The sequence below is a fragment of the Ambystoma mexicanum genome, chromosome 8 (assembly GCF_040938575.1).
Source record: "Ambystoma mexicanum isolate Mex_15411 chromosome 8, UKY_AmexF1_1, whole genome shotgun sequence".
Lineage (NCBI taxonomy): Eukaryota > Metazoa > Chordata > Amphibia > Caudata > Ambystomatidae > Ambystoma > Ambystoma mexicanum.
In genome coordinates, this window is record NC_090929.1 from 1,020,738,105 (window position 1) to 1,020,765,002 (window position 26,898).

The following is a 26,898-nucleotide window of genomic DNA, read 5'->3' on the forward strand; positions in this document are numbered from 1 at the left end:
ACAATGAGGTAAGTTCTCTGAGACTTTACAGTACCTTTTTGTATTGAAGAAAAAGTGCAGCAGATGACTTCTGTTCCTTGTTTCTGGGCCTCAGTCGTGGGGATAAGAGGGAGGACCTCTGGGGACTCCTGCACTGCAATGGGACGGTCACTGCGCTCAACCGGCAATCTTTCCAACAAGTGGCACTTCGGTGTTTCAGCTCCTTGTGACTACCGCAAATAGCAACACCTGCTGTTCCTGGCTTTCGAGATGGACTTTCCTTGCTTTGGGGTCCCACACTCATTGATGGAGCTCACGCTCGGCCAGTCCTGCTTACTGGGAGTCCGGAGGATCTTCCTGGAGCTCTTGGCCAACTTAAAAGCAACGCACACAATCTGGTGTTCCTCTCCCTGGCTATTCGGTTTCTGGCAGCAACTCTGTGGAAAAGCAACCAGCTCAGAGAGAATGTCCAGGTGGCTTACTTAGGTGGCTTACTTTGGAGTCGATTGGTCCCACTAATTCAAGGGGAGAAGTCGTCCTTGTAGGGGCTTCTCTGTTGATACGAATTTGGAGTTTCAACAAAGCAGCAGGGCTTCAACGGGCAAACCAACGGTCCAGGAGTTGCAGCAGGCGTCCTCTTAAAGTTCTTCTTTGGTTCCTTCGTCCAGTGGTCGACTGCCTTCCAAGCCAAAAGCCTTGCCTTTTATTCAGTTCTCTCCCATTCATTCCAGCCCAGTTTTCAGTCACCTTGCCAGACAGCCGGCCAATCACTACAGAGTGCATTTGGGTCTCCTAGCAGACTAAGCACGGAGTATTGGGCACCGCCCTCACTTCCTGCCCACCCCAGACACCTTGGAGCCAGAGGCGGGCTTCACTCGTGAATCCCGCCAAAGGCAAAGCGAACAATGAGACCAAACCTGGTTTGGCGCACAGAGTAAATCTCAAGAAGGACCTTTCCTCAAAGAAATGGCGAAAAAAAGACTGGGGCCATTTTTACAAAAATGGCACCCTTTAATGCTTTACTGCAGCTGCGAATGCAGCCCGCGGTAAACGCACACCATGGTAGTTAAAACAAAACCACTGCCACCAGCCATTCAGTGAGAAAAGGGTAACATAAAAATGTTACATGAGAAGCTAGAGAAAGGGGATACTAGGTAACCCCTCCAGCACCCTATTGTAAGATAGTATGTGCTGGGTCTAAAAAGTTACAAATGTAAGCAGTCAATTTCACTTTACTGCTCTAGGAAACAGTAGTTTATCCCAGGGAAGGTATTTAAACCTTTGGGAAATCTGAGATTTCCCTGTGCCACTGCACTGACGGTGCTCTGTGAGACAATGTAAAAGATGATGCCAATGGAGTTTGTGTTTCTTTTGGTTATGGAGTTTGACAAAGTTCAGAAATCACATTAAAATACATGAGAGAGTGGAGGAAAAGGGTCTCGCTCTCTCCAGGTTAAAAAAAAGTCCTCAAAATCCAGCAAAGTTTCTAGGGGTCTCTAAGGTGGAGGGAATTGGCACATTTCTGAGAATTCTCCCTAACGCACTCCACATCAGTGTTGCACCTTCAATCATCACATTCCACAAAAGCCTCAATGTGTACCTCTTTCTCTACACCTAACTAGTCAAAACACCTCACCTGATGTCCTTAACCCATGGGTCCACAACCTTTTGTGCACAATGAGCAAAATTTGCATATCAAATGAAATGGTGCGCAACATCAATTTTTCAAAGGAATATATCGGTGCTCAGTTGGCGGGCAAATGATTGCAACACAAATTAGAAATGCAATAATCTTGACTGCTTCTAGAACATTTTAATTTGCTGTACTTAATCGTTATCTAGACCAGGAATAATTCTATTAAAGGAAATGTGCAAAACCTTTAACTTTGACATTAAGTTGTTGTTTACAGAAAACATTGAGGAAATTGAGTGGCCAGTAGTACATTTCTAGACGCATAGGACCAGTCAAGTTTTAAATACAGTTGGACTAAATAAACATTACCTGGGGTTTCAGGTTCTTGAGCGAAATATTTGAAAGAAATGTTATGCTGATGTTTGGACAGTAAAATTGGTCGCAAAAGGAGCACTGATTTTCAGGTGTACTTTGGGATTCTGCCCAGGGATTTTCTGGGATCTTTAGTAGCAAATGATGCATCCCTAAGCATACGACATCAGCAATACTGTTCCACAGTCATTGATTACTATATTGTGGATTTTGTCTCTTCAGGAATGTTAGGAAATTTTACATTTCTGAATAAACGGAGTGAATACTATCCTCTTGAGGTCATTTTCCAATGGACCGTGTATGCACAACGAAGAAGATGCCCAATGGCCAGAGGGGCTGGTTGGCGATGCCTAAGCTCAACAAGGAGGCATTGGAAATAATTACAAATTCACAAGAAATTAAGATATTCTCTTCAAACTGTTAAACAGTTCATAGGCCACGAAGGAATGTCAGTTTGAGTCTCTTGTTGAAACTATCAGAGACAGATCTATTGGCAAACAACATCCCCAAGCTCAGGAGGTCCAAGTTATAGAAAGGGGTGCCGCATGGTTCAATACAGAATGTAGAATCCTGAAAAGAAATTCTTTGAGCCACGATTTAATGAGTGGGTATGTTCATGGCTGGTCAGATTTATAGTTTCAAAATGGCATATGAAAATTGCTGAAAGACTCTCAAAAAAAGAATATTGAGAAACAATGGGTGCTTTTTTCGAAGGACACAATTGTTTTGTTTAATGTAGTTGTCGAGACAGGCATTATGCCATCTTGTTGGACAAATAGTCCTTGGAATCCCCCCCGCCCCCTCTCTCCCCCCAGGCCTCCACTGTTCTAGGCTGATTTCCTCAGTGGACATTGCCAATAAGATAGTCTCCAATTGTGTGTTGCTCTGACTGGAGAAGTGGACTCAATGTAACAATATCTTGAAGCCCTCCTAAACCAGTTTCAGGGGAGGGCTTAGTACAGTGGACCACTGCTTCACTCTGAGCACCATCATAGAGAAATACGGTAAGGTTAAAAGAGGGAGATTATTTTTGGCTTTTTATATTTGGAGAAAGCATTTGATATGAATGATGGAAACATAGTGTGGCGTAATTTACATTTTATTGAGGTCCCTAATGGTTTATTAACTCTTATCCAACTGTGATACGATGACATCCCAGCGTCTGTCCGATATACAAGATCGGGGAATTATACATTGTTTTCCCCCACTCAAAATGGTGGAAAGCAGGAATGTAATTTGCCCCAATGTATTCCTTTCAGACATTGATTCTCGTACTCCTTTTTGGAAAGTTAATCCAAACTCTCTGAAGGGTACATTTTATCGCATGCTTCTTAATGCCAAAGGCACACTTATGTTGGACTTAACCCGGGCAGGTCTCTACCAGGGCCTGCTAAACACAAATTACTGTTTTGGGAAGTATAGTTTAAAATTAAGTGATAAACTAAAATAATGGTGTTCAGGAAAAGGATGAAACCTTGTAGCTAGTTTTTAAATGAATGTAGAGATGAGATGTTCTTTTATTTGGGCCAGCTCTTCTTAAAGAGCGGTGTTTGGGTAAATCGTTTTAAGAAGACGGCTGAAAGAGCATCATTAAGGGTTATAGGGCTTTTTACATTTTGATTTCAAGTTTGGGGCATTCTGATTGGACAAGTACCTGGAGGTATATAAGGCAAAGGTCTTTTACATGATTTGTATGCAGCGAAATCTAGGGTGGTTAAAATTGTCATGTTCTGGAGGGGTTGAAAAATAAATTAATGTGCCGAATAGCAGGTCTCCCTGCAGATATACCTGGTGGCGCCTTACAAGCTGAATTGGGGGTGTTCAGTTTGAAGATGTCTGGCAAGTAAGATTTTTTACTTATTTTTTAAAGACACATCTGGGATTTTCTGCTAATCGTAGTGTATTCCAAGGTAAGTGCGATTGTAGCCTCCCCTGGTAAAGAAAAATACTTGTGGTACAGGGGTTGTAAGGCACTGTACATTTGGACAGGGGGTGGGATAGAACTAACTTTGGCACATTAAGTCAAGTAAAAATAGCTCTTAAGAGCTTGTCCGATGGGGAGAGAGGCAAGAGTCCGAAATACACTTGGGCTGCTCGCTTTAACTTTATATGCAAACTTACGTTCTTCACATATAAGATGGCCAGGAGAAATCTGTGGAATAAGATCCCCAGAATGCAGGAGGCTGATGCTAATGGTACGTTTAAATGTACTCACTCCTCAGTGAATTAAAAAGGTGTGCAGGACGAAGCACAAAGTGTGCCTGCAAAATGAGTCCATGAAGATTTGTTTCATTTTCTGCTAATTTGTTTCTCTGTTTTGTGAATGCATGGACAAAACAGCTATGTTTTTTTAATATAATTGTAATGATCATGTTTTTATATATAGCTTGTTTGAATATGTTAAAGCTGCTTTTTTATTTTCAGGCTTGTTCTATGTGAATTTTATGAACTACGATGCATGTTTTTAAATGTTGCTAACTTAATGGAAAAATACAATGAAATATTGATTTAGTAATACCGGTCATTACATGGTAGGCTTTAAAGAGCACTTCACTGGGGCTTTGGAGGTTATCTCCTAAGAATTATTTTGCCATTTAAGGGCAAATGTAGCATTTTAAAGCTCCCGAGGCCTTTTACATTGGTGAAAAAGTGGTTAGGAATAAATTTACTTTAATAAAGCATTTGGAGCCTCTTTTCTCTGCCCAGAAAGGATTTTGCAAACGATTTAGTGGCAAACATTGGTAAAAACTTTGAGCATTTGATGATCACTTCATAGAGGGGTGTGGTGGTGTTCACTAAATATTTGTATTAATTAAATGACTTGTTCATTTAAACTTATTAACAGGACCTTAATTGGCTTTAAATATAGGGCAAATGAATCATGAAAAATATGGCATGCATTTCCCTTATCTCTCCGTTATCCACGTGCCAGATGGGCAGTGTACCACACGATGAAGATTTTCCCACTGGGACACTATGTAATAATAAATCTAGGTGACACTAAAATTAATATTTACGATAAGTCTAATGCATGGTGGCATCAAACACAAACCTCACTTGTACAAAAAGCAGTGCATGCTAATTATTTAATAACAGAGTTGGGTATGCATGCCATTTATATGCCCATTATGCTCCTACTAGCTGTACAAAGGAACAGAATATGACAGTTTTCACCAGTACACAAGCATGGTTCAATTATTTTGCTCATTAAGACATTTGTCAGCTGGGCAAAGTATCTGAAGATGACTGGTTTGTAACAATGACACTGCTATATGTAAGGACATTTACCGAAAACGACATGGTGGCAGCAAACTCAAATCTTATATGCTGGTCAGATAGCACAGTGAGCCAAGTGCTTGCCCTGATATTTGTGCACAGCCTGCTCTGGCAGGTTCGAATCCCAGAAGGGCTAACTCGGCCTAACTCAGCCTTTCATCCTTCTAAGGTTGATAAATTGAGTACCACTCTGTGGGATAATTGTGTTCTGTTATTGCAGCGCTCAGACCTATGGGTGTGTAGTGCTATATACGAAATACCTTCAGCCAGCTGGAACCACAGCAGGCTCATTGGCCAACATTCTTGCACAATCCAGGACTCTGTCCTGGCTATACTGCTACTGAGCTCTCATTCCTTCAGCACCTCCTTCTAGACCTCCACACCATGGCACAAAGCAACTGGCGAGCAACAATTTAGGGTGCTGCGAGCAACATGTTACTCCCGAGCTACATGTTGGGGATAACTGCCTTAACCTATCCTAATCTTCCTGTACTGTACTTAAAATGTGGTAGCTTTTCTTTCACCTCCTCCCTTTTTGAACTTTTTCTAACATCTTTACTGCGATACAAATTGACCCACGAACAGACAGACATTATTACCTGTCAAATGAAATCCTATATACACAGAGATCCTTTAACTTTATAATCATATGCTCACCATACAAATGCAATGCATGCACATAGTGTACTGCTCAAGATCCGGTCCCCATTGACCACCAAAATCTTCTACCCATCACAAGATGAACATTATAACAATGATAATCGGTGGAGTAGATGCGGCTTAACAGTCGGAGGGTATAAAAATGGAACCATACATTCCTATATTTCTCATATTTACACATACTCGGCTCTGTAATTTTGTCTGCCACCAATATTTCAGTTTTTTACCCACCACATCTGGATAAAAGGGCTTTGTGGATTTTTCCAATTATGAGCAATAGTGATCTTGGCAGCTGCCAGCAGGTAGACCGATATAGTAAACAAGGGGTCAGACATGGGGGGGGGGGGAAATACCACCCCCAATGTCCCCCAGAAATATCTGTGGGTCCATCGGCAGCTGGACTCCACTCATTTATTTCATTTGCGTCAGTGCCTCCTTCCAAATATGCCTTCCCTTACCACACGCCCATAGCAGGTGTATCAAAGATCCCACCTCGGAACACCACCTCCAACTTTTTGGAGATTAAGTAGCATTCATCTTACTCGACCTCTGTTAGGTCATGACCCACCTATAACAGATCTTCACCATGCAGTCTTTATCAATCACTTCAAGGAACCATGAGTATGAGCCCAGAAAACATTCCGGGCCATCTTTGCCAATATCCATACCTAAATCTTGCTCCCACTTAACCATATAAGACAAATGTTCCTGAGGGTCATATCTGTCCAATAGTTTGTATATTGTGTACACCTTAGCCTTTTTTACCCAGAATGGAACGTAAGTTCTAACGCAGTCAGTTCCCTCAAGCCCCTAGCTTTAGTGTTCAAGAGACCCAGTGTTGTAATTGCACATGCTGAAATCTGTCATCATCCCGAAAATGGAACTTGGCTTTGCATTCCACAAAGGATAATGGTCTGCCTTCAGTGAAATATTGGTGTAGATGTTCTACCCCTTGGTCGCCTGTGATGCAGTGTGTGCCCCCACCCCTGTTTTTCTTCCCCTCATTACCTCCCCTCATCCCATTCCTCCAAGCCAAAAGTGCCCTTTAATTAATTTGCACTTGCATGCTGCTGCTGCCGCCATGCAACCTGGGGTAGGCATCATGTAGTTGCCTATTGCTGGTCTCTTGTATCTGTGTGTTGCTGCCACCCTGCAAAATGGGTGGGCAACATGTATTTGCTTATTCCTTGACTTTCGCATCCGTGTGCTGCTGCCGTCCTTCAACATGGGGTAGGCACCTTATATATTCTCTCTGATTTGACTTTGCTTCTGTGTTGCTGCCGCCCTGTAACACGGGGTCAGGCTCGATGGATGTGATCACCATGTACTTCTCTTTAGCACTTTGCGTATGATGTATTACCTTTGCACGTTCCGCAATCCTGTAATGCATCTTACGTTTCCTATTCTGTAACTGAAGCACTGTAACCAATCTCTTAAGTGCCTAGATACCTCTGGGTTTTGCGCAATATACAAACATACAAATACATGAATTACACCCAAAAATCAATACATATAAGCTACATCAGGGGAGGTCAAGAGTAGGCATGTGAAATTAGCGAAAGAGCAGATTTGAGATCCTGTTTAAATGTGGAGAAGCTGGCACAAACTCCTAAATCAGGGGGGTAATGCATTCCAGCATCTTGGTGCAGAGTGCGGGAAGGACCTTTGTGTAACAATAGACTGCTTGGCTCTGGGGATTTGTAGCATATGGGCGTTATTGGAGCGTAGGACTCTCCGAGCATGCAGCCAGGAAAGCCTACTGGCCAGATACTTGGGGCTCATGCCATAAAGGCACTTGTGCATATTACATAGAGTATGGTAAGTAACTGTAATTTCTATTGATAACCAGTGCAAGGCCCTCCTTGCCTTAGAGACGCGATAAGATCTCTGTAAGCCTTCTAACACGCAAACTGCGTTGTTTTGGATCACCTGCAGGCGGGCCATTTCATTTTTGCCTATGCCTTGCGAAAGACTTGCACAGTAATCCGAACGTGCTCTGATAATTGCTCTGGCAATGGTAGCACTATTCAAAGGGTTTAGGGAAGGGCCTACATTGTGCCAAATGTTTCAGGTACTAAGCAGAGCCGGAGACAAGGCCATTAATGTGCAGCTTCATGGTCAATTCCTGATCTAGGACAACACCCAAAGTTTTTACCTTGGGTAACGTGGCAATAGAGCATCCTCCAATGGTAAAGCTTCTGCAGCTGGGGCGTCGTGCCTGCAATCCAAAGCTTTGTTTTTGTGGTGTTCAGAGTGAGCCCGTTATTCACCATTCCATGTCTCCATCAGGTTATAGATGTTACTGACACTGGTGTCTTTTACGGTTACATGTGATCAATCTTTTTTAAATATTTTTTATTGGGGGGCATCCCGGCCCCTCCCCCATTTCACCACGCCTCAAACCCCACCCGAACTCCCCCCACCTTTTCACCATTTACTCCATATATTTTTCACCATTTTTTTTTGTTGCATTCGTTATTTTATTTTTGTTATAATCACGGCATACCATCTTTTACATGGTCCCCAGAGAGTGGAATCAAACATTGCGTGTCATCCGTGTAATTTGCATAGATCACCCCTTTGGTTTCCAACATCTCAAAGGGTGGAACTGTGTAGTGTTGGTGATATACACGCCCCCTGCGGAACTAGACATGGTAATCCTCTGCCTTTGAATCATTGAAAAATACTTTTGCTTTCCGTCCAAAGCGAAATGAGTTTATCCACTGTGCTGCCTCACAGGAAAAGTAGGCTGAGGTCTGTAGCCTTGGGACAAGTATAGCATGGACCACAAGGTCAAAAGCAGAGGATAGATCAAGTAGCACCAGGAGTACCGTGCTATCATTTTCAAAGTAATGCAGGATGTTTGACTTCAGATCTAACCGTGTGGATTAGGTGCTGTGCGCACTCCTGAAGCCTGATTGCTTGTGGCCCAGTATGTTGTGTTTTTCCAAGAATTCCTGAATCTGAGTGTATGCAGCCTTATATAGAATTTTTAACAGAAAAGGTATGTTTGAGATAGGACAGTAGTTCTCTGGTAGATCCAGTGAAGAAATACATGTTTGCTTGATCAGAGATGGAACAATATTTTCTTGAAATGAACAATTCACAAATGTAGTGATTAAAGGTGTCAGATGTGACGTACAAGCTTTGACAACCGATGCAGTTGTCTCCCTTACAGGTCATAAGTAGGTTTAAGTTTGGTCAGCACTTTTACAATTTCCACTTCCGTCATTGCTCTAAAGATGAACACAGGGGTTGTGGAAGATGAGGGTGCATTTTTGATCCGGCCCTCAAGGAGCCCATTGTGGTGCGTATAGCACTCACATTTTCTCTAATGGTCACAACATTATTCATCATGGCATCCTGCACTGTGGTACACCATTTTGAGTCTTTGATGATTTTGTTTGAGACAGGACACGTTTTCAAGTACTTTCAAGATTTAAAAAAGATCTCTGGTGTTGGCTGAGGCACTGTCAATTCTATTGTCTTACACAAGTTTTTTGCTTGGCAGATGGCACTTTTAAGTCTTTATTGACTTCCAACGTTAAGTTCACAAAGGTCCATCTCTGCCGGGCTCAGACCTTACAGCACACAGATCACGTAGGTCCCCCTCTGTCAGGCTCACACCTCACGTCACAGTTGAACACAAACTTGCTGGGGGGGGGGAGGCTCCCTTCCCCAAGCTTATTGTACTTTGGATCTCCCTCAATCTGGCTCAGACCCCTTTCCAATGTCGAAGACTTTCGAATGTGCGTGGCTCTTTACAGACCACTGCAGGACCACTTCAACTTAAAGTTAACCTTTACTCTCTCTTAATTCACTTTTGCCGTTTGTTTGCTTTATATCTTCAATGTACCTTTCACAGAGGCTTTCGAAATGGCTACTTCCTTTCGCTGAACCACTCTGTTACTTATTATCGCTGATCTCACAGCCCTTTACTTCAAAATTCATTCACGGGTCTTGCCTTTCTTCACGTATCATCCACACGTGCAGCCTTCACTTGTGATGAAATGTTGCTACTTCATCGGTTTAACACACACTGGTCTAGGTCGCTTGCCAACTCACTGGCTGTGTGCGCTTCTTTCTTGTTTTGCTATTTTCAATTCACGAGTCAAGGTTAGTACCACAGGCTTGGCCTTGCTTCCCCGACTCTGCCTTTCATCCGGGAGAGTCGCTGGCATCCTTGAAACACAATGCAATCTTCACTTGTGAGATCTGGCCTTCTCCATGTGTCTTTTGTGGTCTGTCGGAGGCACTGACCTCCAGTAGGGAACACTGGGGATTTTTGGCCCACTGCTCTCGTCCCTTTGTCGGTTGCTCTGCTCCAGTAGGTGTGCCTTTGTCCCCGGAGTTCTGCTCGTACTCGTGTTCCGCCTTGCTCAGTGTGTCTTTAGGTGTTGCCTTTTATTTGTGCGAGGAGAGCTAACCGGTATCAGGTGTATGCACTTAGTGTAAAGTGCCTGACTTTGCCTGACCCGAACAACGGTCCATGTCCAGTATGATGTGAGAGAGTTAGTCTGGTTACTCTGTCGCCCTCTTCCTCTGCCCAGTGTTTGTGTTAAAGGGCGGTGAGGGGAGTTGTGACTTTGAAAATCCTACAAAATAGAATGGTGTAGGTGAACAAAAGGGGGGGGGGGGGATACCACGTCTCACCTTCGGCTGTCTCACCTCCACTCGCCGAAGATCCCTCAGCCAGGTGATCCTCCTGCACTTGTCCACCCCCAGGGTCTGCGTCCAAAGGCGATGGCTGTGCCCTAGAGAGGTTGGGTGGGTGTGGGGTGTGGGGGAGGAGAAGAAAATCAGGCCCTTTATCTGGGGGATAAGTCAGAATAATTCTAATAGTAGTATTGGTGTTAATGGCTAGCTTCGCCAACAAGATTTCAGTTTTCCACCATAATGTCCACAATTTGGTGGATGCAGAGAGAGGCCTGGGAAGAGAGTATACTGTTTTGCAGCGAGGTCAGTATGAGAAACTATCTTTATGGTTGGATATATTCAGAAAAGGAATCTGAGAGAGGGGTGTCGGGGACCAAGATGGTTTTGTTTGCTCCAATTTTGGTGCTATGTCTCCTCTTCCCCAGGTCGGGATATGTGACAACTGTGCTGTCAAATGATATCAGTTGACACCCAGGACGCCCAGGCCTCCACCTCTCAGCCCCCTTAGCAAGACCTTACTTCGTATACATGCTTTCTTTTTCCCCATATACATTTGGAAATGCTTGCCTGAAGTGTCTGCAGAATGGGATCTGGGATCTTAACTGGCAGAGCCAAGCATTGGTACAGCAACCGGGGGATCCGGTTCATCTTCGCCACCTCTATACTACCAATCCAAGACATTTCATGTTTGTGCCATCTATCCAGCGCCTCATCAAACTCCTTAAATGGCTGTGGGATGTTGGACTGACAAATCTGTGGCTTGGTACTGGGGGATCTGTACCCACAGATGTGGCCGTCCAAACCCATTTAATCGGACATATCCTACAGCGGTCCCGTATCGGTATATGCAAATTTAGGTCACTGGACTAGAATAGTTAACCACAAATCCCCCTCAAAGCCTTTCAGTTCCTCTATCAGCACAGTCTGAGACTCTTCTTCCCAAATAGTAACCATAACATCATCCGCATAAAGGGAGACCTTCTATACTTCATCCCTAACCTCTTATCCCCTTCATCTTCCAATTATCTTGGACCGTTTTCACAAATGGTTCTAAAGACGAGGCAAAAATCGGGGTGTCGGGTGGGGACAGAGGCCAACCATGTCTAGCCCCACCATCGAAATGGCCCTTTTAGGCATAAGCTGTCTGTTAATTCCGATTGCTGTAAATGTCCCTTGGTAATGTGCCAAAATCAGACTTGTAAAGTTATAGCTGAACCCAGAAGATTCAAGCAGCAATTGTACGTAATCCCAATTCACTATATGAAGTCTTCTGGACATCCAGTGATATGACTGCCATTTCGGTATTCTTCCTATTGCCGACCTGATATTCGGAACCCTCTGTATTTTGTCTGAAGTATTTCCTATCTTACACGCCCTGCCTGTTCTTTGTTGATCAACTCCTGATGCGCCCCCATAAGCCTTTGCGCCAATATTTTGGAATACATTTTCCCGTCGTTATTCATTATGGTAATTGGCCTATATGATCCACAGCATGTATGGATGGTTCTTACCAGGTTATGGTATCAATACTTTAACTGGCTCCTCCATATACCATTATTCTGCCTGTGTTCAGGAAGGAATTAAACAACTTTGTCAAGTGGGGTATCAGATGGACCTGGAACTTCTTATAAAAACCATGCGGCTGTATCCTTTAAGGGTTTTAATGTCCCATTCCACCTCCAAAGACTGAATTGGGACATCAAGAGCATCTTTGAGATCTGTAGATATGTGGGGTATATTCCCTCTAGTTATGTAATTCAAATGATCCTCCTCTCGAAATGGCACCCAGGCAAATAGACTATAAAATACTTAAGAATTGGTTTCACCTTTTCAACATTATACTGCACCTCTCGAGCCTCGTCTCTAATCCCTTGTATATTATTCCCGGCTTCGACCTTCTTCAATTTATAGACTAATAGTTCATTTGCCTTATTAGCGTGCACATAGTAATGCTCCTTGGTCTTGAGTAAGGCCTGTGCACACCTATCAGCCATGTGCGCTTCCAACATAGCCCTTGCCAAATGTAGCTTCCGGAACACCGCCCAGGACCTTGTAACTTTAGAAGTTCAGCCTCTACCTTTCATGGCGTCCCACATGGTTGCAATCGTGCCTTGAAACACTTGTGTGTAGGCGCATTATAAATGCCATATCAGATCATCGGATGGTCAGACATACTATTTAAGTTAGTGTTTCGAGATCACCTCAGAGATTTCCTGGCACATAACCACATCTTCCAATCTAGAATCGTGCAACTACCAGGACCCTGTTTTTGGGTGGGCCAAAGAGCCACCTCTACCATTGCCACAACAGAATCATTATCCACGATTTGGGGTGCAATATATGCCTCCCGGAGTCAAGGAAATGGGCGAAACATGAATATTAGGCCTATCTTGGTCAACCCCCCCCCCCCGAGGTTAAAGTTACTCCTTATTATCATTTGTATTTATTAAATTTATAGAGCGCTTTACTCCAAATCGCTTTACATGACAACAGGATATATGGCGTAAGTGGAAGCTTAAATGCAAAACATGAGAAAAACCATCAAAACAATATATAAAACAATTTGCCTAGGACAATAAGGAGAAACGGAACCGAGGAAGACGAAGGGAAGGGTTAACAGGACAGGGGATGGAGAAGATGAGATTACAAGGAGAAGCGGAAAGAGGAGTATGAGGAAATGGAGCGGATGGAGAGAGGGAGAGTTCCGGTGTAGGGGGGCAAGAAGCTCAAAGGATCGGAAGCAGGAAGGTGCACAAGGAGGCAGGGGAACAGTAAGAAGGAAGAGATCGGCAGATCGGAGGGGGCGAGAGGGAGAGTAGAATGAGAGGAGAGAGCAAAGATAGGGAGGGGCGAAATCAAGAAGAAATTTAAAGACTAGACAAAGGAAGTTAAATTTAAGTTGAGAGTGGAAAGGAAGCCAGCCAAGATGAGAAAGTGAAGAAAAAATTGAGTTGAGAGGAGAGAGCAGGCAAAGGGTGCGGATGGCAGAGTGATGGAGGGATTTGAGGGGAGCAAGATGGGAGGCGGGGAGGCCAAAGAGGACAGTGGAGCAGTAGAAAAGGCGAGAGAAGATGAGTGAAGAGATTAAGAGTTTGGTGGCATGGAAAGTAAGAGAGGAACAGATTTTTGCAAATATTGAAGAGGTGGTAGCGACAGGCGCGGGAGTTAAGAGAAATGTAGTGGGTAAAAGAAAGGGAGGAGTCAAGGTGGAGGCCAAGATTGCGAGCGTGGTCACAGAACGGGAGATTAGAGGGGGAAGAGAATGAAAGGAGGGGGAGAAGGAGGGGAAGGCGAGGTGGAGGGAAAGAATAAGATTTCAGTCTGATCAGTGTGGAGGGAGAGGAAGTGGGATGATATCCAGTTTTTGATAGCGGTAAGACAGGAAGAAAGATTGTGCTGGATCTCGGGTGTGAAAGACGAGAAAGATGGAAAGAGCTGGGTGTCATCAGCATAGAAATGGTGAGAGATACTGAAAGAAGAGATTTGTATTTTGTATTTGTTTTTATTAGGTTCATATAGTGCTTTACACCAAAGCGCTACACATTTAACAGGATACATTTAACATAACAATAACAATAACAGTAACAATAGAAGCAAATTACAATTTTGAGATCAGTCAACAAAACAGTATGTAGAGCAATTAGACAGAGGGAAGGGGAGAGAAGTGGAGTAGAGCTAGGCGGAAGGGTAGGAGGAGGGAAAGGAAGGGGTGAGGATGGGGTGGGGGAAAATGGAGGGAGAGGCTTAAGGTGGGAGGAGGGAAAGGGTGGGAAAGGGTGGGAGAGGGGGAGCGAGAAGAGGGAGTGGTATCATGGCGGGGAATGAAGGAGAGATTTAAGGGACGTGCGGAATGAGGAAAAGGTAGGAATAGATCGGATTGAGAGGTAAGGAGTTCCAGTGGAGGGGGGGCCAGGAGTTGGAAGGAGCGGAAACGGGAGGAGGCACAAGGGGAGGGAGGAACAGTGAGGAGGAAGTGGTCAGCGGAACGAAGGGAGCGAGAGGGAGTGTAGAAAGAGAAGGGAAGAGAGATGAGAAGGAGCAAGATCGTGGAGATTTGAAGAGTAGGAGGTGACTGGGGCAAGAAGGGCAGTGTAGAGAAAGAAAAGGAAATTACCCAGTACATAGCCTTGGGGTACACCAAAGTCCAAGGAGAGAGTAGGGTAGGTGCAACCACCCCACGAATCAGCAAAAGAAGGGTGTGAGAGGTAGGAAGAGTACCAATTAAGAACCGGGCCTTTGAATCCAAAGGAAGAAAGAGTGTTGAGTAAGGGTGATCAACGTACTCCATGGTGACGTGCAGTGTTGCCATCATGACACATCTGCAAAACCGCTTTCTGCAAGGTAGTGGTGGAAATGAAAAATGTATGTCCATAAACCCTTATCTTGAGTTAAGTCATATTGTTGGATAGCTACCATGATGGAAGGCTGATTGCTGCAGCTTTTTTGTTTTACACGTTGTAGGAACGTGCTTGCAAAAACAAAGCCTTCTGGAACAATGTTTCCTGGGAGAAGACATAACTAGTTTCTTGCTCTGTTCTAGAAAGGGCATCTGCCATTTGGTTACACACTCCAGGTAGGAAGGTAAAACGGATATAGTAATGAGAAAAAGTATGCTCATCTGGCCTGTCTGCTGTTTTGGTATTGATAGTGCTGTAAAAAGTAAATTTGCCCTTTAGTAAAAGACGGCGCTTGTGGGGGACAATTGCATTCACATATTGATCTTGTCCACTGTTGGGTGCATACAAAGATATCAATGTAAACATTGTCCAAACAATAATCCTTCACAAAAATGAATCTACCCTGAGGGTCCCTCACAATCTTGATTTTCACAAATAGCACATCTCTTGCATCAAGTAACGTAACCCCCCTTTTCTACCCTTCCTAGATGTGTAAGTAGTGACACGTGTATGGATCAGAGTGCATGGTGAGTTTCTTGCAAATAAACAATTGCCGAGGACAGGTCTACCAGTCTGCAGAACCGATCTCCTCGTAATAGTAGAATTAAATCCCTGCACATTCCATGTGACCACCTGGATCCCACTCATCACATAACATGTGAACTAGACCTTTCTCACATCGGCGTGTCTCCTTACAGTACCTACATTAAAGGACTCTTGTCGCAATTTAACCAGTATGGTACCCATCGCTTTGCAGCAACTTCAACAACTCACAAAATCCTGATGTTTCCCTCTCTCCAGATTTCCCCAAACCCATATGCATAGCAAAAAGAAAATAGTACACGTAAACATTTGCAGGATATTCAACTTCTGTGGTCTTCCAAACTCGGAAGGAGAAGAAGTCTAGCAACGACTGCTAGACCCTCTCTTAATCGCTCCATATGCCAACTATCTAGATATGACATTGTATTAACATGAATTTAAATAAGTCCACACACTTCATCAGTATAGTGTGGTCTAAGCCATCATTTAATTTCCTCGTTCCCTTTCCTATCCTTCAAATAATGCCTCTGGGCCTACTGAATCTCCCAACCCAGGCCCACTGAGCAGAGGGCACATGAGAACCAGAAGCAGGTTCTCCGCAATACTTGCCACCACTTACCCTTTTCCTCCGGCCATAGCAGCATCTCCCCCCCCTCATTCATCTACTTTATAGACCACTTCACACCATTAGCAATGAAATGTAGCCCGGTAGGAAATCTCCATCTATACAAAATTATCTAGCAAATGTCCGACAAATTCCTTGCTGCCTTCATTATCCGTTCCTGAACTAAAAAGAAATGGACTCTGCTCAAAACATCATTATTTTTTTTTTATGTATTTGAATTTATAAAGCGTACTGGCAGCCCAGGGGCATCGAGGCGCTGTCACAAGAGTGACTTAGTTACAGGTTAAGACATTGCTAATGGTTACATGAGGCGTAGGAAATTTGGAGCAGATTGCATGGGTGGCATAGTATATACATGACAAAATTACTTGGATAGGAAGCCGTGTTACATGTAGAACAATTCAACGCATTTAGAGCAGATACTGGGGGATTTCAGATGAACAATCGTGTTTTGATTTCTTTACGGAAGGCTAAGTGGGATGAGATCCCTCTGAGGTTGGGTGGAAGGGAGTTCCACTGGGTTGCGGCGATGAAGGGGAAGCTGGAGCCTCCCGGCCATGCTTTTGTGACCTTAGGCACTGCAAGTAGGTTGGTCTATGGGATTCTAATTGGTCTTTCAGTGGATGGTCTGGTGAATCTCTGAGACAGGTATTGAGGTGCTGCGTGGTCGGTGCATTTATGGGTGAGGGACAGTGTTTTGAATATGACACGTTTTTTGACTGGCTGCTGAGATGTTTCCTTCTTGGGATACCAATGGCAGCCTGGAGTGCATTATTTTGGACAAATTGTAGTTTTTCAATGTTCTTTGTGGAGATCCCGACAAAGAAGGCATTGCAGTAATCGAATCGGGCCCCAATTATAGCGCTGGCTATAGTCTGGCAGTTTTGCTTTGTAAGGAAATGTCTAGCTGCAGTGAGAAGTTTGGAGTGGTGGCCGCTGACGAGGCAATGGTGTTTACTTGCCTTAGAGAGGTTGGAATCTAGGTAGACACCCAGAGTTTCTATGGACTGGGAGACTGGGATTGGTATGTTGTCTATGGTAAAGACATTGTAGTGGTTGTCAAGTTTCTTTAGTGTTCTGGTGACCCGATAAGTAGTTCTGTCTTGTCTCCATTTAGTTTAGACAGAGCCAGTTCTGTGCCATCCACGTTTTGGATTGTGGAGTAGACGGCGTTTAGGGTTTTGGAGTCTGTCTCGTAGTCACCTGAAAGTGCTAGGAGGACCTTTGTATCATCGGCATAGTTTGTATATGTGATGCCTAGTGAGTAGAGGATGCTGAACAGTGGGCTGGTAAACATTTTATACAAGGTTGGCAATATATATGCACGAGCCCTGTGGGGACACCACATTGGATGGTGCTAAGGTGTGTGCTGGCTATGTCCAAGAAGACTCTCATGGCTCTATCTTGGAGGAATGAGGTGATCCATGCTGTAGCGTTTGGCGAGAAGTGTGCGAACGTTGAGAGGTGTTAAAGTGTTTTGTGGTCGACGAGATCAAAGGCCACTGAGAGGTCGAGGAGTGGTAGAAGGATTGGTTTGCCAGTGTCTCTAATATCGTCCATTTGGTTCTTGAGGTCTAGTAGGGCTGTTTCGGTTCTGTGAGCTGGGCGAAAGCCAGACTGGCAGAGACCGAGAAGGTTGTTGGCTTCAAGGCACTGTTGGACTTGCAGGTAGGCTGCTTTGTCTAGAGTCTTTAGTAGAAAGGGAACAGTGATGATGGGCCTTTAGTTACCATGTGCGGTTGGGTCTAGTGTGGGTTTCTTTGAGGGCGGACCCAGCCTTCCTTCAGGGAGGCCCCACCTGACGTGGTTATGTTCTGGGGCGGGTCTGATGGGTTCTATGCAACTGTAAATCTGCGTCTGGCATTTTAAGTAGGTGACGGAAGAGATCTTTCACAAAGAACAAGAGTTGTTCCTCAGGAACGCAATCCGAATCCTTCTTATGTGCACATTATTCCTTCTGGAGTGATGCTCTGCATCGTCCTGCTTCTCCTGCAGGGCTTCACATAGAGCTTTCAGTGCATCTATCTTGCATACCAACTCACTGATTTCAAAGGATTGTTTGCGGTTTCCATCTCCTCAACCATGCTCTCAGCTTCATCCAATATCCTATTGAGAACTGTTATTTTCTGAGTATGGCTGTCCTTCCTGTATTCGCCAAGGAGCATAAGACCAGCTTTAGTGGTTGCCTGAGCGTGCAAGCCTTAAGTCTCGGATGCATGTACCATCACCACCATCTTGTCTGCCGCTTTAGATCTATCCTGATGTTGCTGTAGCATTGTGACAGTGTCTGCATGTTTTCCTCCCTTCAGCGTTTTACCCATGCTTCTCTCAATAGAATGGACAGGGAATCTGTATCACAGCACCACAAAACCCCCTCTAGACAACTGGGGTCAGATCAGTGGTAGAACGTGGGAAGAAGGCCAACCGGATGGGGTAAGGCAAGGGTCCTCTCACCATACCACCAGCAAGGGGCTCCCGCTTCACCCTCCCAATCGGGAGGATCACTGCCCCGAACTCGCTAGCCTCACCTTGGTGCTGCGCTTCGCCAAGTTCTCCTCAATCTAAAAGAAGCTCTCTCGCTGAGGACAAATGGTGCCTGAAACACCAGAGGGCAAAGTGCACAGATAGTTCCAGACCTGCCACTTTTTGCATGCAGTCTGCTACAGCTCCTCACAGAGGTGGAGGCAATTGGGAGCAAAAAAGAATCCTGGTCTTCGAGCCTCACCCCAGGTCGTGTCATCGGGGGACAGCGGCCCGCTCGGAGCCAGCGCAACCGTGGGTATGCTCACCTAGGCACCCTCACCCTTGTTCCAGATCGATCGCTCGCTGATGCACCACAACTCCCCATCCACAGGCACAGTGGTCTCCTTGGCCCGGCACTGTAAACGGGCCAGCTCCTCTCACACTTGCATGGTCCCTCATACACTGCAACTTTCCATCTCGGCCAGTGTGCTGCTGCCATGTTTGGCCAGAGCCAGTCACCCCCGATCCGCCAAAATCTCTGCATCCACAGGCGATCCGGAGCTAGAAATGACTGTGCCGATACCCCAAAGGTTCTTAAACAGGTCTTTGTAGTTCCCAGGATTTTCCTCCTCCTATAAGGGGTACATTCATGGCCCAGTCCCCTCTCTCTCCGGAGGCACTCAAGGAGCCATCTTGTCTAACTGGCCACGGCCCCTTTTGAACTTTTTTAAGGCGCTCAGAACCACTCTGGCTGTGGGCCAGCATTGTATAAAAGTTTTAATAATAAAACCAAATAATTTTGATGAAAATCCATTGTCTCACTCATAGATTTTCTCTGCTCCATAAGGGTAGACGAAATGGGGCAGCTGGTTTAGAGGTGCATAGGGTTCACAAAGCTTGGTGATGCAGTTCCCAAACTTATCCTGTAGTAATGGTTTACCACTTTAATGGCTAAGACAACTCTGGACCAAAGTATAATTGCCCCACCTATGAGTCTCAGAATCACATAGTCCTCTTCAAACTAAAGCCTCCTTATTTAGTGCTTTTGCTCTAATCTAAGGCTAATGGTTATTTGGCTGTGTTGGCCCTAGTGTGATCCTATCATCCTACATTGGTTTTAGTGAGTGGGCTTGTGGCAGCTGCAATTTAGTTTCTGCTGCCCTGGGATTCTGCAGGTGTACTTACCTCCTGGAGGATTTTGCCACACAGAGCTGCTGCAGCAACAAAAAGTTTAGGACTAGGTCTGGTCATAGTATTTTTTTTTTTTTGGCTGATTGACATCCTTCCCGGGCTGTCCTTTTGCTTCCCCAGTCCTTCATACATGATGTGCTGGAATCCCTGGGCTGGGCTGTTTTACTCCTGCATTCCTGTAACACTGCCTTTGTCGTTTACTTGGAGTAGCAAGCTGCCACTATCCAAAAGTATTGTGTAACACTACTACACCAACTCCGTTTGTGCTACCCTTGGTTTTCTCCAGCATTGTTTCCATTGTGGGACCATTTTCTGCTGGCTGTCTGCCCCTCAAGCCATCAGAATCTGCTTGGTCGGGTTCCTCTATTGGCATCTTCATCACTGTAGTTTTCACTCCTGGCTGGTGGGTCCCACTCCAAGGAAGGATTCTTCTTTTTGGTTGTATGGGTTGTTGTTGGTGCAGGGTTCGTGTTCCCTGGGTGACCGGATCCTGTAAACCGGCATGCAAATGATCTTGTATTCTGTGCGTTTTCTTCAGTGCTAACAGTCCTTTCCACCAAAAGTATGTACCCCTCAGCCCTGGATTGGTGGGTTATTCAAGATACTTGGCCTCAGGGACACTGTGGTCCTTGGAAGGTTTCTGCTGATGCCCTTCAACCACATTTAGCTGTTCGCTTACATTGGCCCGAATACTGCTTTGCTGCACTTCTTCCTGTTGTGGCTGCTGGTTCTCAAACCTGGAACTGGAGCACTACAAGAGGGTCTCGTTTGGTATCCATGGGGGTAGGTTGCTGCCTTGCATGCAACCGTGGGGATGAACAGTCTTGCCAGCCTTTTCTCACTAACCGCAGCTGTATCTACAGACTTTGTACCATTGGCTGAACTTTACTTCGCGGTAACCGGGCATTTTTCCTGGAATTCCCCTCCGCCCACCCACTTATCCCTTAGCCTTGTCTTGTACCTACCATGAGGTAGTGCGAAACGCATGTAATTTAGAGGTGGGTTGGGTTTTAGCTGACCATTACTGTTACTATACATACTGGTAATATTGTTTGTTTAGTCACAAAAGTAATGATCTTGCCCAATAGAGACTGATTTTCTTTTTCCTTTTTTTTTTTTTTTTTTAATATTCAAGTTTATATTTTCTAGAATACTGTATTCTTTGTGTGCAACTGTGGGATCGACTGTACTTCACTTCCAGCATATCTCTCTATCCCTTGAGGTAAGCCTCATTGCTCTGATGTAGCCACTACTTTAGAGGTCTGGTCTTTTCCTCTGTTTAGAACCCTGTTTTGCCTTATGGTAGATGGTTTCACATTACTTACCCGATGGCTGTAGAAACGTCTCCCTAACAGATAACAAAGGGGGAGCCAGAGGTGAAGCTCATATTGCCATCACTGGTGACTACATTGCAGACGCCAAAGCTCTGAACGACATATACAAAGTTGTCCAAGCCTGGATGGCTCACCGCAAGCTCTGTCTTAATGACGACAAGACAGAGCTCCTCATCCTTGTCACCCAACAAAAACTTAGCAAACTGGACCCATCCTTCAGCACCTTCAACATCAACGGTAACTCCATCAAAGTGGATAAAGAGACCAAAACCTTAGGTATCTACCTCGATTCCACACTGTCCTTAAATCGACAAACAAATGCAGTCGCCTCGGCCTACACTTGTAAGCTGATTACAGCCTGCCGCTCATTCCTCTCTACCCAGAACTGCATCACTCTCGCTAGGATGTTGGTGATGTCAAAATTCGATTATTGCAAAGCACTTTACCATGGCACCAACCAACGTAACCTTAGCATTGTTTTGGGAGATATGCAATTTGTTATCAGAGCAGCCCCCAATATTCCCAGGTCAGCGCACATATCTGACACTAGGAAGAGCCTACACTGGCGTTCGGTTGCCCAAAGAATCTTGCTCAAATCATGACTCTCACTCACACATGTGTCAACCATCAGGCCCCTATCTACTTAACTTCCCGCTTCTCTCAGTACATTCCCGCACGGACTCTAAGATCTGCCCAAGCACAATCACTTACTATTACTAAATACAACTTGCAGACTGCCGGAGGCGTTAGTTTCCCAGTCCTTGCTCACTCTGGAACTCTGTGCCACTGTCCATCAGAACTATCCCGCCCGCTACACTCTTCAAACACAAAGCCAAGCTTTGGCTTTCCTCTACTTCCCACCTACTCCCAGCCTAGTCACCTGTTCTACTACTCCCGTACTACTGGCACTTCTTTGCATGAAAAGTTAACTCTGTACCTGCTCTTATGCTTATTGTGACCTGCGACCTAAAATATGCACCTGTGAAGTTAATCTTTGCCTGTAACTATGCCTTTTTTGTATCCTGCGACTGTTTCCCTCTGGCCTAGCGCGCTATACAAAATAAAATACAAATACAAAGTACTAGCAAGTGGTACTGGGAGTGGGAAGTGTGGAAGCTAGAGTTGGTAAAGAGATTTATTGTTACTCTTTCAGGTTGTGTGGAAGTAGTAAAACATATTTCAGCAGTAATGCATTTATAAAGCTAGGACAGGAGAGTTGTCTGAAGAAAGCAAACGTTGGAAACTAGATTTTATGGAAAATGCAGATACAGTTCGTGAGCTTAAAAGGTATATTGAAGATTGGGAAGTGGGAGGAGGCAAGTTTTGAGGGGGGGGGACAGATTTACATGGGCAGCCTATGAAGTGAGCCAGGAAAAAGGGGGGGGGGGACAAGCGAGTCCCTAAGGGAGCAAGCATTTTGGAGCAGAGTAGGAGGGGGTACCACCTATGTATTAGAGAAGAGGGGGGATCTTCTGTGGCGGAGATGGCAACAGCTCAGTGCAGGAGACGAGTGAGATGGAGTGTAGAAGGCATTGCTGGAGAGGATAGTCGGATATTAGTAAAAAAAAGAAAAGTAGAATATGATAGCTCGGTGAGGGAGATGAGTAATGTTGCTGAGTGTGTAGGAAGAAATGTTGGCACACAAACTGATATTAATAGACATACAAAAGGAAATAACAGTTTGGTTACAAATATTCTTGTATGGATAGAACCAGAGAATTGAAGGAAGAGCTACTAGGTTAACAATCTTGAAGAGACAAGGTGAAGATAACCTTTGGGTATAGGTAGTCCTTTGTTGAAAGGGAGGACCGCTGTGAGAAGGCAGTTGACTGGCAGTTAAAAAGAAATTGGGAACTTAAAGGCAGGCAAGATAGAGAGAGGCAAGAAAGGGTTTATATCATAGAGGAGGAGAGATGTGTAGACTTTCAGAGAAGGGGAAAGGGAAACCTGGTGCTAAAACTATCATAGAGAAGACTTTGTGGGCCCGAAGGGCCAAGTTGAATCGTCCGAAAGTGGAAAAGCAAGGCATGAGATTGCAAGAATATATGTCAGGCGTCGGGAAGGTTAGACTATGAACAGAGTGCAGGAAGAGGCCCGCACATTTACCCAGATAGAAGCACAGGGAGAGGGAGGAGTAGGGGCGGATCGGAGTATGGTGATGAGAGTAAAACACTTCTCTATCCAACCCACCAGAGCGCAATGAAACCCCACAGAAGAGGTCACATGGGGCCTGGCTTGACAGGCAGTGACTAACCGTGCACAAGGAAAGTGTGATACAAGAACTACATAACAAGACCGTGAACAGGAAGAACCCAAAGGTTCCAGATTTCCAGAGGGCCACATTTTCGTGACCAGTGAATATATGCATCAATAGTTAACTGTCAAATGACAGGACGATCGCTGGGAGGAGCTGCAACCTCATCCATGAGAACAACCTCTTTTGATTTTACTTTTTATTGAGACTGCTATGAACGTTTGGAACACTGCTTTGCCTACTCACTTGATTGGGATTACTCTTAATTCCTTGCTGTAACTTTGAAACAGGCTATTGTTTTGAGGAACAGATGGATCAAGAGGGAGAACTTTGTTTTGTTGACTGGCCCTTCTTTCATCCGATAATCCTGACCATCTAGAACGCATCATCATGATACTTGGATACACCAGCATCCGTACATGGTTCTATTTTATAAAAAAGGGCATTCAAACCGGTTGAAACTAACTTTCTGGCTCACTTTCCCCTTGAAAACGTTGTGATAAATTGATAATCCTACTCTGATTACAGCTGGTTTACCACAAAGGCACGTCAACCTTTCCACCACTAAAGTTCTCAAGTCCAAAAACAATCATATGAACAAAGGTTCTACAGTTTCCAAGCATATTTTCTCATTTATATCACTTCCATTGTAGTTTGTAATGCTACTCGCAGCTCACCCGTAAGGTACAATGGACTTGATGTAGTGGTTTGTTTGAGTCTGTGCAAAAATGTGGTAGTGTATGCAACACATCTGCAGGAATAGACGTTGCACCTATACGAACAAATTGGTAAAAGAGGGACTTTAAAATGGGATTGCATACAGGTCCCTCAAACTCTGATCAAGAAAAGTAACATCCACAGTTAAGTAGGGTGATGGGGGACAACCACTCATGCCACCCATTTCATTGTTGAAGTCTCAAGGGGCACAGGTGCAGGGCCTGCCTACCTAGAAGATAACTTTGACAGTTTGGTCCAGCGATTTTGGAGACTCCAGTCTCCGTAGGTAACCTTTTGGGACTTGATAACCACCTGGCAGGGCATGGTTGAAGCTAAAGGAAGAACTCCGCAATGACTTCCACGTGTTGGCGGTCTCCAAGCACCTTGAAGCATGGTGTATTGGCCCAGCAGAGGGTCAGCCGACACAAAGGACTGGTGAAATCCGGCTCCATGAAGCCTCACGTCTTGGACGGAGTTCGACACAACAAGGGCAATGAGGTATGTGCAATGGGGGAACAGACCTCCCCACACCCCACTCTTCGAGGATGAAAGCTGGGTAGAGGCTCAGCTACTCTCCGGTGTTCCAGAGGGCAGCAGTAGGGCAGGGCCTAAGACTATTTGGGTCCACAAGTTTAAGGAAGCGAGACACTTGGTGCTGGTCTCCTCTGCCAATACAGAGCATTCAGCGGTGGATGGGCTTGACCAATGATGGCTCCAGCAGCTGTCCTCTGGCTTCCTTCTATGGTATTTTCTCCAGATTTTATTCTAGTATTACGAATCCTGGGCTAGGGTGAGATAAGCTCACCGAAGAAAGGACCTGCACCATTCAAACTGGGAATGGCTGTCAAATCCTGCACCACGACCACCAACTGTGTCATTAGTCTGCCCGGAATATGTATTGGGTATGTTTGCTTCATTTGCACCCTTTTCCAGCCAGTTTGCTCAAACAGGATGTTTCCAGGGCTTCTTGCAAAAAGACCACAAGAATGTGTGGCCATTTGTGAACCTGGCCCAGAGGAAAGGCCAGTAAGGACTGAACAACAGAATTAGGACTTAAAATGCAGGGTTTCACTTTTTCGGACCATAACTGTGGTAAAATGGCTACCTCATAGTCGAAAAGTGAGGGCATGGTAGTTCACTCAAACATTTTTGAGGTACCACTCAACCAGCCTACAGTGTTGTACTGCAAAAACACTAATAAGAAAATAAAGGGAAAACAATGTTTCAATCAAGTAATCACCATTAAGGAGGTAGTACTGCTATCAAAGATTTTAATGGGAACAGAAGTCCCCTGGCATTGGTAACTATAACCATTGAAAAATATGCTTGGAGTCGCAGAGAGGGTGATGGGAAAAGTTCCAAAAATATACAATTTCTCAACATTTCTATTTTTTTTTATTTAAATAAAATGCCAAAGACCTAATTCAATTGGGATTGTTATAAAACTCAGAACCTGGGCATATATATAAGCTTGCACACTGTCTGCCGAGGACAATCTGTAGCTCATAAATCGAATTTTGTGAAAGGACTATGTTCCCAAGTGTAGTTTACTTATGGGCAGGTTGTAGAACACTCTGACTTGAGACGATACTGTTTCATGAATGTTTCTCCACAATATGTTTGGGTATGATATTCTGACTTTAGCGTGCTGTAACGCATCTTTTTGCTTTTGGTTTAACGCCTTTTCTGCTGATTTGTCTTCATTTAGCCATGAAGATCTTTGTAACAACAAAAAACTCAAGAAGTCAAGGTATTGAAGAGGCCCTGAAGAACCGCAACTTTACAGTTGAGAAGATGAGCAGCGAGATAAATGAGATCATCAGAGTGTTGCAGTTGACCTCCTGGGATGAGGATGCCTGGGCAAACAAGGTACAGGCTTTGGGGTAGGGAAGAATGCACCTAGTATGGTTAATACCTTTTTGCCAAACGGTATCAATGGTGAGTGGTATTAGGATGCAGTGTAAGAGGGTGTGAATCAAGGGACTAGAATGTCGGTGTCTGTGTATACTGTGGTGGTATTGTGAGCACCACGCAAGACAGCATAACTTGCCAAAAGGGGTACTTGGGAGAGGCACCCAACACCTCTATGTACATCGCTGGTGTTACCTATTTTGGTTCAAGAAGGTGCTGCATTGTAGTGAAACTCAGAGTTCCACCTTATGAAATAAATACTTGCACAAATAAGGCACACTTGAGGGAAGAACCACCTATAGTACGCTCCTTCTAGAACAAGCCTGCAAAGCATTGCACTGAGAGCACTTTCTAGATAAGGCACAATCTGGGCCAACACTGTTCAGCATGTGGGAGCAGATTCCCATGGGGTGGGGGTGTTGGGGCGACTGCTACATCTTTACCAGAGGACCTTGGTTATAAATGGCCTAGTCCTTAACAAGCGTTTCTTGAATAAGACTACTTGATCAGACAAGGTACAAGTATGGGTAGTATTGTTTATCCTGAGCCCTGCTTGGTACAGAATGTCAGTGCGTGGAGGTGGGGGTGTCTGTGATTAGAAGAACACTATATGAATATATGGAACATGGGCAGCTGGGCAAATGAGGCAGAACTATGCAAGGTCTTTTTTTCCTGAAATGGACCTCTAGTAATGGCAAGTCGTCCTATAGAAGGGGGTGTATTCTCTTTTCTATAGGCTTTAGAAATTGTCCCCTTTCCACTCTGATCCTTGAGTATCTACTGGATGTAGCTGGTCCTCATAATTATAAGAGAAGCTTAGGGCTCAAAATCTGATGCATTTAATTTGGGTCTTGAAAACTATCTTATTGTGTGTATGTAGGTTTATT

At 44.6% G+C, this 26,898-nt stretch overlaps 1 protein-coding gene across 2 annotated transcripts in view; it reads left to right on the forward strand.

The window, feature by feature from the left end:
• The window catches only part of VCL (vinculin), a 751,821-nt gene that overhangs the window by 193,668 nt on the left and 531,255 nt on the right, over positions 1-26,898 (forward strand). For both annotated transcript variants that reach the window (XM_069610959.1, XM_069610960.1), the window contains exon 6: positions 25,809-25,969. In XM_069610959.1, coding sequence (XP_069467060.1) covers positions 25,809-25,969 — 161 coding nt within the window. The remainder of the gene's footprint in view (positions 1-25,808; positions 25,970-26,898) is intronic.